Source organism: Epinephelus lanceolatus, chromosome 2 (assembly GCF_041903045.1).
Source record: "Epinephelus lanceolatus isolate andai-2023 chromosome 2, ASM4190304v1, whole genome shotgun sequence".
In the NCBI taxonomy this organism is placed as follows: Eukaryota; Metazoa; Chordata; class Actinopteri; order Perciformes; family Serranidae; genus Epinephelus; species Epinephelus lanceolatus.
In genome coordinates this window covers 15,308,557-15,320,941 of record NC_135735.1, presented here as the reverse complement: position 1 = coordinate 15,320,941, position 12,385 = coordinate 15,308,557, and the positions used below count along the sequence as shown (strand labels likewise).

The 12,385-nt window shown below is 43.0% G+C and overlaps 1 protein-coding gene across 1 annotated transcript; it reads right to left on the bottom strand.

Annotated features, from left to right (window-relative positions):
• Positions 1-269: 269 nt before the first annotated feature.
• leo1 (LEO1 homolog, Paf1/RNA polymerase II complex component) lies at positions 270-12,028 on the bottom strand. The gene is made up of 14 exons (XM_033639729.2): positions 11,929-12,028; positions 9,810-9,958; positions 9,349-9,647; positions 8,901-9,109; positions 8,501-8,605; positions 8,304-8,398; positions 7,920-8,068; positions 6,264-6,348; positions 6,040-6,134; positions 5,802-5,936; positions 3,994-4,129; positions 1,112-1,304; positions 898-995; positions 270-623 (listed from the first exon to the last, which is right to left on the bottom strand). The coding sequence occupies exons 1-14, from the start codon at positions 11,984-11,986 to the stop codon at positions 477-479; spliced, it is 1,953 nt and encodes a 650-aa protein (XP_033495620.2). The 5' UTR covers positions 11,987-12,028; the 3' UTR covers positions 270-476.
• Positions 12,029-12,385: the final 357 nt, after the last annotated feature.

Sequence of the window (12,385 nt, the reverse complement as noted above, 5' to 3'; positions counted from 1 at the left end):
TAACTCTCCTCTCCAGTTTCTACCTCATGACTGGTGAAACTAGTAAAAACTGGTCAATGATGTGTTTTGTTCTGCGAGTGAGCAGCAGGCAGGCGTAGGTGTTTTGCTAATTACTTGATTTAATCTAAAACCAACCTGCAGCACTCATCTCATTAACCTCCTTTCTGTTTGGAAACTGGACTAATGTTTCATAAAGTATCAACAATATGATTCATGCATATGAATCATAACAGTGAAAAAAAAGATAAAGGGTTCTTGGGAAACGCTGGTTACATAAGACATCCATGTATTTATTTCTCACCTCTGCTGTACACAACATAAACAAGCAAACACACAATCACACACACACACATACAAACGCACTCACCCACACACAGGTCCTAAGAAAATATACAAAACAAAATATGGCTGTTTACATGCCATGTGGGCTGAGCACTGATAATACAGTGGAATGATAGATTTTAAAAAAAAGTGAGTTATTCATCATCCTCTTCCTCTTCCTCCTCCTCCTCCTCCTCCTCCTCCTCCTCCTCCTCTTCGTCGCTGATGACATACTTCTTGGCCTTCTTGGTGGCCGTTTCCTCGTCGTCCTCTGCCTTTCTCTTGCCCGATCCCTCGCCCTCCTGTTCAAAACAAGAGCAGGAGAGGTGACGCTGCGATGCTGACAGCAGCAGACATTCTGTACTCAGTACGCACAGTTTGTTGTGCTACAGCTGCATTTTGTTTTCTGGCAGTACCACAACTTTAGTTTTTGCAGAAACAGTCAGAGCAGAATTAAGTGCATGTTCTTCAGAAGAACCAGTAGTTCTTGTCTTGTTCAGTTCACATGAGGGTGACAAGTTTTAAGCTCCACAGTTCACACTGCCCCCTGTCTGTCCAGCAGGATACTACACCTACCTCATCACTGTCTAGCTTCTTGGCCTTCATCAGCCTCTGGGCCTTGTCATCATCGGAGCCCTCATCGCTGTCTGACGAGTAAATCCTCGCTCGCTCCTCTGGGTTGGGTCAAGAGGGGGGAAAGAGAAAGGAGGATGTTCATTAGACCTCTGTGACTTTATGAAAATCTGGTGAGAAATAATGAGAAAGAAAATGTGACTGTATTCGTCCTCACCTCTCAAGCCTCCTCCTCCCTTGTATTTGCTCTTGATGGCTGCCAGGCTGATGGCTTCCTCGCCCTCCTCCTCGTCATCGTAGCGGTCGGGCTCCAGGTAACTGCTGCTCAGGCCTCTCTGGTGCTGCTTCTCCCTCATCCTCCTCTGCTGGGACTCTCGGCGGATAGAAGCTCGCAGCCGCTCCTCCTCTTTCTGCCAGGAGAGACACCGGTGGGAATTACTGTAAGCACTGGCTTTAAAGTTTGACAGTTTGTTTCTAGGTGGTAATTTAAAAGCCTTTTTTGAAACACTGGGGGTGCATAATTTGTGTAATAATAAATTCACTGTGTGGTACTTCTGTGATGTGTGTAGGTAAGAGGGGGTATAGTGGATTAGAGTCATTTCTCTTAACATAAGCTGTAAGGTGGTCTGTTTTTACACATAAAACACCAGGGTTGTCAGTTATTTCTTTATTTAAATGCATATTTCTTTTTCAGATGGCTCATGACTTTATGTTTAGGCTGCTACCATTTTGCGAGTGCCATTTTGATTTGGGGTGTTCAATATTAACCATATACTATCTGCACAATCACTGCGCAGTATATATTCAGACTGTATTTAAAATCTGAGTATGACCCAAGCTTTTCAGTTTCTTGTCTCAGAGTCTGGAACATTACTTATGGTTTTTACTGTACATTGTTTCACATGTAGCTCCTTAAGTGCCTGCATCCTGCTTATTGTTTTGTGATTGATGCAACGTGGCTGCTGTAACAAAGCCACTTCCTACTGGGATTAATAAAGGACTCCATCTTACATGGACAGCTCAAGGCGGAGAAAGAAAAGGAAGAGTGGGGTTAAAGGTCTGAGGCTACAGGCAAACTAAACATGTTGAAAGCATGTGAGGAGCATCGAACTCTAAAAATACACTATACATGTAGTAGAATTTAGCTGCAAGTGTAACTAAACGGCTGCCATGTTCATCACTTTGACATGCGACAATGGGAGCACTAAACCAAAGAGTTCTGTGTCTAAATAAAGGATGTAAGTATGGAGTGTCTGATGATACCGAGTCCCGATCCGATACTTCCATTTTTGTTGATAATACAGCTGCATGGTGCACACTTAAAGTACTCAAAATTAATCTAATGTATACACATGACAGCTGAATAACTCTGCAATACATTAAGAAAATAAAATCCCTCATCCAAGCTGTTCCTTCATTTGTTTTAAACAAAAATATAAAATAACAAACCCTCTCTTTAATCTTGTTCGCTTTGTTGGTGCCTCAGGGGAATTTCTTTCTCCCTTTAAAAGAGTATTACCTAATTTAACTGTATTCACTTGAGTGCTTGACTTTATCATCAGTACTTCTTTATCGTGATTACATTTTTAAAAAATGACTCATATTGGTTTTTTGCTGGCCGGGCTTTTGTCGCAGTTGCAATGGTGTGCTTGATGTGGTTGTAGGTGTCTCTCTTCTAAGCAAAGGCTGAGCTCCACCTGCAGTGAAACATCATGTATTATAGGTAACGGCAAAACGCAAGACTCTCACACTGAACTGAAATGAAACGAGCACTCACAACTTAGGCAAGTAACAGCCTCATACTGATTTTTTTCTGTCTTTCATGATGTGTGATGTTTCATAACGGGTGGGACTCAGACAGGAGCCCAGGGGAGTGGAGGAGAGACAGACAGCGGAGAGCTGGAGAGCTGACAATGGCTGCACTCTCTGTGGATGACAGCTTTGCGACTATAAACACCTCTGTGACAGCTGACGTTTAAGGATTGGCTCTATATAGCTAAATATAGCCAATCCCATCCTATCCATATGCTTATCTGGGGCCGGGTCGTGGGGGCAGCAGGCCAAGCAAAGCACCCAAGACGTCCCTCTAACCAGCGACGCTTTCCAGCTCCTCCTGGGGGACCCCAAGGTGTTTCCAGGCCAGATGAGATATGTAATCCCTCCAGCATGTTCTGGGTCTGCCCCGGGGCCTCCTACCAGTGGGATGTGCCTGGAACACCTCTAACGGGAGGTGGTCCAGGAGGCATCCTGATCAGATGCCTGGACCACCTCAACTGACACCTTTCGACATGAAGGAGCAGTGGCTCTATTCCAAGCTCCCTCCGAAGGTCTGTGCCTTGATCTCTGAGATCGGATCGGGACATATCTCGTTAGAAGCACTAACTGTAACTCTGTTCTGACAGATCTGGTCAGTCATATATTGTCAGAGTATACAGAGGCAGGTGCACTTACTGCATCAACGTTTTCTTCCTCCACCAGTCAACACTGGCTGCCAATCAGCTTGTGCTATTTTGCCAAAACTCCTTTCAAGTCACCCCCACCTGAATAAGCTCTACTTTTCAAGAAAGGAAAAAAGCTGATTTGTTGGCTCTTTTCAATTGTTGTTAAGAAGTTTATTGAAATAAACAAACAAAAAACAATGAATAATTCAACCCTCTTTAGCAGTTCAGTGCCAGTGCAAATGAAACTGGCAAGTAAAATGGCAAATGATGAGGAAATCACGTGTTATTATGTGAGAACACTTGGTATCAGAGTTGTTTCTAAGTTCAACAACCACAGTAGCCCAACACTTGTACAGTCAGACCGCCTGAGATAAGCACTGAGCACAGTGAAACTATAAACTATAACCAGTCCCCCCTCCAGACTTGCTGACACTATTTCCATTTCGCTGACCACTGTGTGACCTCGTTATGTAAGCGCGTCAGGTTATGTCTTTATGTAACCGGGGATGATGCTCGACAACAACTGGCCTCCTGCCACATTTTCTGGTGCCTGTGGTAACACAAGCATTTTCAAACAGGGCTGAGGAAAGACAAGCAGAACAGCACAGAGGTGGTGTTCTCTGGCAGATGGACAGAGGTGGTAGTGAGAGTGCGTTACCTTGATCATCTCATTGCGATGCGACTCGGGATCTCTTCCAGCCATGGGAAGGATTCGGATCTTCTGCGTCTTGGAGCAGCGGTCAGCCAGAGACAGTGTCATCTTCCTGTGGGTGGCGCTGTCTGTGGAGTGGGGCCTGGAAATACAGATGAAACAACACCAGTGTCAGATTCAAAGCATTCCTTCAATCAATAAGTGGGCAGTCTTCACCCTATTCTTTCTCTTTTTTGGTAATTTTGCAAGAAAAGCTTCACAAACCATGAAAACAATACACTTGCATTCCAAACTGGCAAAAAACACGAATCTGTACTGCCAAACCTGTAGTGCTGACTGTGGAAGGATGTTTTTAAGAGTGGACCCTTGCTGTGTTTCTGTCCTGTGCATGTGGGGCCATGTCATGCATATTCCTGCCAATGGTTTCATGTTTTGTTTTGGAAATGAATGTGGTCAAAACAGAAGAACTTATTACACAAACAAAACCAAATGGAAACAGCTGTAGCCTCCCTGTCACACTCAATAACCATCATGTAGAAAAAGTAGCAAACATTTGACTTTTGATGAAAGCTCAGAGAGCATTTTTGCACTATGGTATCTTGTATATCTGTACACTTTTAATTGTGTATTGTGTTGTGTGTTTGGCTTCTCTCATACAAAGCAAAGCTACATACAAAGACAAATGTCTAGGGCTGCCCCCTCATAGTTGACCAAACTTTAGTCGACCAGTCGACTCTATTAGGAGCTGCTCCTTGTCAAGATAAACCAAAACCCTACAGTATATGACTGGACCGTGTGGGAATTTAATTTGAAAGGACAGACACAGGAAGTGGCCATGCTCAGCAGTCAGACAGGAGTCAGGTTAATTTCCAGGGCTGGTATCTGCGGTTATTCCACAGGCTAGTTAATAACATGTTGGGCAGGAAATCCAAAGTGTGGGATCATTTTGAGAAGGTGAAGGACGAACCCAAGGTGATATGTAAACTCATCTTCATTGGTCGACTACAAACATGACGTATCATCTGAAACATGGAAGCAGCTACATGCCCATTAGCCCACAGCGACATTAACAGGCGGCTCGCTCAGTGTGTGACGTGCACTTGTAGATAAAATATAGGCCTATATTAATGAAGGTTCATTAGTACGGTTTTGTATTTTTCTGTAATGTAGCACAGTATTAACAATGTTACTGATACTATTCTTTCTCACACCTTCAACTCAAACCATTGTGTTGCCCCGCCAAAAATATATCATTTAATTATTATATCAACATTTGTGTTTTTGTTCCATTAATTTGTGAAGTTGCCCTTTTCAAAAAGAAAAACATTTTGTCCCTACCCGTTTGATTCCTGAGCAGCTTCAGCTCTAATCCTAATCAAAACTGCGCTCTGATGAGAATACTCAATCAGAACAAATGCTAATGTCCTGTCTGGCATCGTGGAGAGTTGTTGGGCTTTAAAGCAGCTTTGGCCAGTGTCCTACTAGACCCATGTGGTGTAAGGAAACAGAAAATCCAGGTGGACTTGGGGGCCGTTAAGAGGCTTACACACTTCTTATTGGGAGAAACCTGGGCATCTTGCACAAGGTGATCCAGGACTTAGAGCATAGAGTACATTTCTGAATGAAGGCTTCTATTGTTGTGTTTGGAATTAGAGGCAGCGTGGGGCTTATTTAGAGCGTGTACGGCTGTCATGGAGCCAGACAGAGGAGGAGTATCCCTAGCAACACTGTGTTAGGTCTCAAGTGAAGACATGCATCTCTGTATGAGACTCTTAATAGCAGCCTGTCACCAATAACGACAATGGCTGTGTTACCTGAAAGTGAGCTTGGTTTTGAACACAGCCTGTCCCTGCAGTCCAGTACCCTGTCGGATGAACAGGTGGTTATGGTCACCCTGGAGTGGAGCTTTGTAAACATCAAACACTTCGTTCCCCAGGTGGAGGGACATGCTGTGGCAAGAAAAAGACATTTAGAAACATAGAAAGTACAGTGCACTTCCTGTACTGAGTGCAGTAACCCCGCCCCCCACGTCTGGCTTTACATAATACACACCTGCCATCAGACCATTTGACAATGCGTGCGTTGCTCTCTCGTGCTTCATTTCCCTCTTCGTCTCTCTTGACTCTCCATCGAATTGTATTCTCCACCTGTGAAGGAGAAAAAATGAGCTCTTCATATACAAGATTTTTTTAGAAGCTGACACTGCTTTTAATTTGTTTCCACTTCAGTCCACACAGACACTACAAACACATCCACACATTAGGTGGCCTACATACCTTCAGCTTCAGCCTGGTCCGTCCCTCTTCATCCAGCATTTCTTCATCCTCAAATTCATCCTCATAGTACTGAGGATCAAAGGGCCTATGAAGGAGGATTCAGCGACAATCAAAAATAGTAAACCTTTAATGCTACAGCTGGTAACTACAGAGGTACGTGAGGTAGACTAATGGCATTTGCACGAATCAACCATGGTTGAAGGGAATTTGTTGTTCGGTGGCAGGGAAACAAACTCTCTAACTTTACAGCTAAACAGTTCACTAAAATGTGTTTCTGAAAACATTTGAGGCGAGAAATATGTGATGCAGTAACAGAATTTTGATGCATCTTTGATCAGCGCTACCTAGTTTGACAGTTTGACCGCAGTTCAAGAACAGTGATTGAAAGCTGCGTTACAGACTCCTCTGCTCTGATTGGTTGTTTTCCTTCAGCTGTGGTGGATTCTTGTAAATGCCATTAGACGCACTATGAGGAGGAGGAGGAACCAAGTTTTTCTAACAGATTATCAGTCTCACGTACTCCTGTGTGCCTGTTAGGGGTGTGCCAGATCATCTCATTCACGATAATACGGGTGTAATTTTTAATATATGAAAAATTTAGAATGTAAGCGAAATTATTACCGACTTCACGGTGGTTCCAAAAAGAGGAGCAGCTTCAGTAGTGTGGAATAAACTGTGGCGTTCTGAATATTTTATGAACAACCCTGCACTTCTCAGACTCTTAGCGACTTACCACTCAGAGGGAACTCATTCAGCGGCTCCTCTGGCAGCAGCACAGAGTTTCTCCCTCTCCTCTCTGCTGTGCGCACACGTGAGTCAGTGTCATTTTGTCATAAACCTCTGGTAATGCAAACCTACGTGACGCTCATGGCTCAACAAAAAAGGCCACATATGTGATTGTGTAATAGTTGTGGTATCATAACAGCCGGTCACAGGTTACAGCGTTATGAAAGAGAAGGAAATCACCAGTTGATTTATATAAATAGATCCAAGGAAATATGTGTTGTCTTCGAGAGCTATTTAAATGTGTAATTTATGGTAGATTTTATTTTGTTTAACTATTAATGTTGTAACAGAATCTGAATCTCACCCTGAGTTACTATTGTTGTTTACAAACTAAAGAAATGAGAGTAATTTTTGCTTAGTTTTTACTGAATATTTGAAGGTAAACTGTAAAACTATATCTCTTATTTTGTTGCAATTCTGTTTTCTTAAATTAATAAACAAATTCTTTTTTACTAATTTGTCATGTCGTCGAGAATATTGTTATCGCAAAAATACTCTGTAATATCATGATATTATTTTAGGGCCATATCGCCCACCCCTCGTGGCTGTAGTGACAGTTCCTGCAAATATGACCAAAAGTTATTTTCATAAATTACCAACAACAGCTTTAAGTTACACAGACGCTTTGATGCTCATCAAGACCCAACACATTTACCTGAACACTTTAAAGTATAGGCTCTTACAATTCTCCTCCTCACCAGCAGCAGAGCAAATGATCAGAGGCAGAAACTGAAAGTGGCTGAAAATATGCTCTCTTTATCCCTTTTCCTTCTTTTTAATTTTTCTTTAATGTCTTCCCTACACTTTAAAGGGAGGCAAGAGCTCATCAAGTATAATATGTGTTTATATTTTCAGTGCCAAGGCTCTGACCTGGGCTCCACAGACAGGAAGTTGGGCAGCTTGACAAAATAAAGGTCAGATCCCAGGTCGGTGCTGACTTTGGGGATCTCTACTTCGATACGAGTTTCAGGCGCGGGCTCCTCTTCAGCCTGCTCCCCCTCCATCCCATCCTCTGTATCCTGGACACACAAAACACACACACACAGAAAGAGAGGGAGCGGAAGAGAATGTTTCAAAAACACTGTATTATTCAATGACCCATGATAATAGGGATCAGCTCAAAGAGGCTTAGCGAGAGGCTCTGAGAAAAAGAGATTTGGGAACTCTTATAAAAAAAAAAAAGGCTGGGCACAATTAAAGAGGCTTGATGACTGGTGGAGGGAAGAGACAGGGAGCGACAGGACAGACGCGTACCAGGGGCTGTCCCGGGGTCGGAGGCTTCTCGGCATCGCTGTCCGAGGAGATGTCGTCAGCCTCTCCAAACAGGTCGTCTGCTGCCGTCTTCTTCACTGTGGAACAGTATGGAACATGTGTTAGAGCAAAAACAAAGCCAACTTCAGCAGCTAATACAATTAAAAGTCAGATTTTAATTTACTCTGACGGTTTCTCACCTTTCTTGGTTCCGACATCGCTGTCTGAATCTGAATCAGAGGTGGCTTTTGCTTTGGTTTTCTGTCTGAGGAAATCATCTTCACTGTCACTGCCCTTTGCAGACTCTGAAAGATAAAACCAAAACAGGTGATGAAACAGAATAATTTCCACATGACAGTACGGTAACAACGGAAGGCACAGGACACATGAACACATCTTACAGTAAATGTAAAAAGGATCATTATCACATGCAAAAATTAATCTCAGAGTCTGAGATTAATCTCAAAGCTCAGGATAAAATTTTCACATATGGCCCTAATCCTCTTCCACAAAATCCAACGTGTCGAGATTAACACAGACGACTGGCTCATGATCCAGTTTAATAATTCCTCCATCTTTAACACCAGATCCTGGGAGTACCTGACTTCCTGTTCCTCGGGCCCTCATCGTCAGAGTTCTCTCTTTCTTCATCAGAGTAACGGCGTTTCTCCTCCTCGTCCTCCGACTGGTCGCTCTTAGCCCCTCCTCCCCACTTCTCATCATCTGACTGGTTCTCCCTGCCGGAAGCTTCTCCATCAGAGTGAGGGGTGCCCGGCCCTGACTGCGGAGTCCCAGGATCGCTGTGCAAACTGGTTCAACACAAACACATATTCAAAGCAATGACAATCTGGTTCTAAAACTTGTCTCATAATAAAATTATGTTAATAAAGTTAGGTTGTTACTTCTTAAGTCTTCAAAGATGAAAAACACAAGTTGAGCACTGCAGTTTTACATAACGTGAGTAAAGTGTGTATTTGTCAAGGCCCCTCTGGCATCATCTCATGTTTACTGTATTAAACACGAGGCACCTTAGTGTGTGCTGGTGTACCTTCTGTCTGAACGGACACTGCCCCTCTCAGAGCGAGGGCTCCCTGCTCCAGACATGCCGCTGCCAGCTGGGCTTCCTCCATCCGACCTGTGGCCCCGGTCCTCCTCATCTTCATCCTCATCTTGATGGCCGCGCTCCGAGCCGCTGTGCTGCTCTGCATCAGAGTGATCGTTCTCCCCCTGGTCGGAGTGCATGCTGGCATCCGACTGGTTCCCTGACCGTTCAGACTGGTTGTCGCTTCCACTGTGTTGGCTGTGTTGACTGTGTTGCTCATCCTCGCTGTCGTCTCCAAACAGCTCCTGTTAGGGAGGAATGATGAGTAAGTTTATGAGAGATGCGTAAATAATGCAAATAACTCAGTGTCTACAGTGTTACACTTGAAAACGGAGAGAGAGTTGTGTATAAGATGAGTATGGCATTTCTCTGTTTGTGCTGGGTGTCAGTCAAATGCAGGCACTCACCTTGTTAATACTGGGTTTTCCTGCCTCCTGGCCTTCCTCTTCATCATCATCATCCCGTTCCCTCTCACTGTCACTGCCACTGCCTGAGGCATTGCTCGCAGATCTGGGCCTCTCCGGCTCTGAGTCTGAACCGGAGCCAGAGCCAGACTCTGAAACAAATTAAAGCAGACTGTTTATCCTCTGGCACATAATACAGCTTACAGCGGGTGAATGTTGTGGTGGCTTAGTGACACATTTCAGCACATTACAGATTTTCTTTATTTCTCTCACACAGCTCTTGACTGCCAGTCATTGTTCTTTACACACTGCATGACACTGATAGCTCATTTTCTCACCACAGTGTTGCTGGATGTCACTCCTTTCACACAGAGTAAGCCTCAGCGATCAGAAGAGATTACATTGCTTTTCTAGTGAACTACATTTCTCCCAGACTCAGTTATTAATATATGTATTGTGTACATCCTCATATTCAAAATACTACAGTCACTCACGCTAAAATATTTTCACCAGAGTGTTTTGCTATATCTGCGTCTATAAAAATAGATTGTAAAAATATGTCTTTACTGTGCAATGCCAGGTTGGCACCGTGGTAAGTTGTCGCCTCACAGCAAGAGGGGTGGGGATGCCCCTGTGTGCTGAGTTTGTATGTTCTCCCTGTGTCAGTGTGGGTTTTCCCTGGGTCCCACAGTCCAGAGACACGTGGGTTAAGTTAACTGGTGGCTCTGTATTGCCAGTAGCTGTGATTTTGAGCATGAATGGTTGTCTGTCTCTACGTGTCAGCCCTGTGATAGTCTGGCAACGTATCTAGAGTGTACCCCACCTCTCCTGCGACCCCCAATAGGATAAGCGGTTACGGAAAATGAATGAGTAAACAAATAAATGTGCAATGCCAGAGAAGCTTCTGTTCTGTGTTTTGCATTTTCTGTTTTACATTATCGTTACTGACACTTTATACTCATATTAGGGGTGGGCAACACAAAACTGAGCCCATATCCAATTGTCTACAGATGTTACCATACCAGTTAGAGCCTGGTACCTTTCCTTTTAACATCTCTGTCTTAATATATCAGGTCACGTGGGCAATATTGTAAGTCATGGGCTATATGTTTATTATTGAGGGTGTCATTTGCAGTAGTGACTGCATGCAATAAACAAAACCATGGCAAAGTATTACCTCAATAATAAACATACAACATTAGTTAAATTATAACTCTCTGACAGTGCTGATCAAAACTAAACATTATTATCTTTGCAAAATACAGAATTTATGTCAATAGATTTGACAGGTATACATGTGGATGATGCAGGACAACCACTGCTCCACCTAGTTTAGTCTTGGCAAGGTGCTGGAAACATCAGTAGAAACTGCATACATATTGATGTAGAAACTTAATGTATATTAATATCTACAATCACAGACACTGTGATAAAGGATTTTGGTTAGAAAACTCTGAACAAAAAATGTACATTTGAAGCGAGAGATTTGGTTGATATTTTTAGTTGGCTGCAGGGAAAATGTGACTTAATTATTAGATTATTGTCTGTACTGTTATAGTTCAGTGAATCTCTCACACTGACAAGATGCCATTTAGCTTTTTAAAAATGCTTAAGTGATTTTCATGGCTTGGTGGTGTCACATTACGTTATAAATTAAATCTTATTAAATGTTAATAGCCTAAATCTTCAGCATATGAGCGTTAATTTAATTCAAAACGGACAGTTTACACGTTAAATTAATAAAAGCGCAGAGTTGTGCTGCACATTTAGCTGATGAGAGCATGTGCTTGAGAAACACTGATATTGTTGTAGCAGTTGATTGGAGCCTCTTCCAGCTCGGCTAACTACGCTAGCTAGTTTAAACACAGACAAAGCTAGCTCATTAACTAGCTGAAGGACAAAACAAACTTCTACCCATTTCTAATAAAGCTAGCTTTTGGAATTATCGATGCATAACGTTGACTTTGAAGATAAATGAGTGTAACGTAACGTCCAGATTCTCTTCCTCGCGATCACTGTTTAGGCAAAGCTAATTTCCGCTTAGCATCGGGAAACCTCGACACCGCTAATAAGCTAACTTCATCAACAGCTAACACTCTTAACGGCTGAGAGACATTGTTACCTCGCTGCTCATTGTCGCTGTCCCCATCACTCCCGAACAATTCATCCATGTCCGCCATTTCTTCTAAACTGTAGTAAAAATGTGACCTACAGGAAGTGATCGCCGGTGTTTGAGGAAAGGTTTTATTTCCGGTTCAAGCTGCGGTGGACATGTTAGTGTAGTGAGCGGTAACGGCCACAGGGAGGCGATGTACACCACGGTAAAGGCAGGGCCTGAGGCTCTGGTTCAGAAACACAGTAACATAAAATAGTCAAATAAAAAAAACAAAACAATTTCCTGTTTGACTTTTTTCTTGTTTTATATTTTCTTTTTTGTCAAATACATAAATTTGTGTTAGGCCTATTTTGTCCTGCATTTTTCCAGCATATGTTTTTGGAGGGCCTACAAAAATCAGAGAGTAGAGAAAAAGAAAACAAAACTTCTCTTCGGTTTCTCACGCTTTCCTCACACTTTTCTC

What these genes read in the sequence shown, in the direction of transcription:
- leo1 (XM_033639729.2), bottom strand. Translation starts at nt 11,986, where the DNA reads ATGGCGGACATGGATGAATTGTTCGGGAGTGATGGGGACAGCGACAAT. An exon ending in GAAAACCCAGTATTAACAAG is followed by an intron (nt 9,648 to 9,809) that starts GTGAGTGCCTGC and finishes CCTCCCTAACAG; the next exon opens with GAGCTGTTTGGAGACGACAG. An exon ending in AGTGTCCGTTCAGACAGAAG is followed by an intron (nt 9,110 to 9,348) that starts GTACACCAGCAC and finishes GTGTTGAACCAG; the next exon opens with TTTGCACAGCGATCCTGGGA.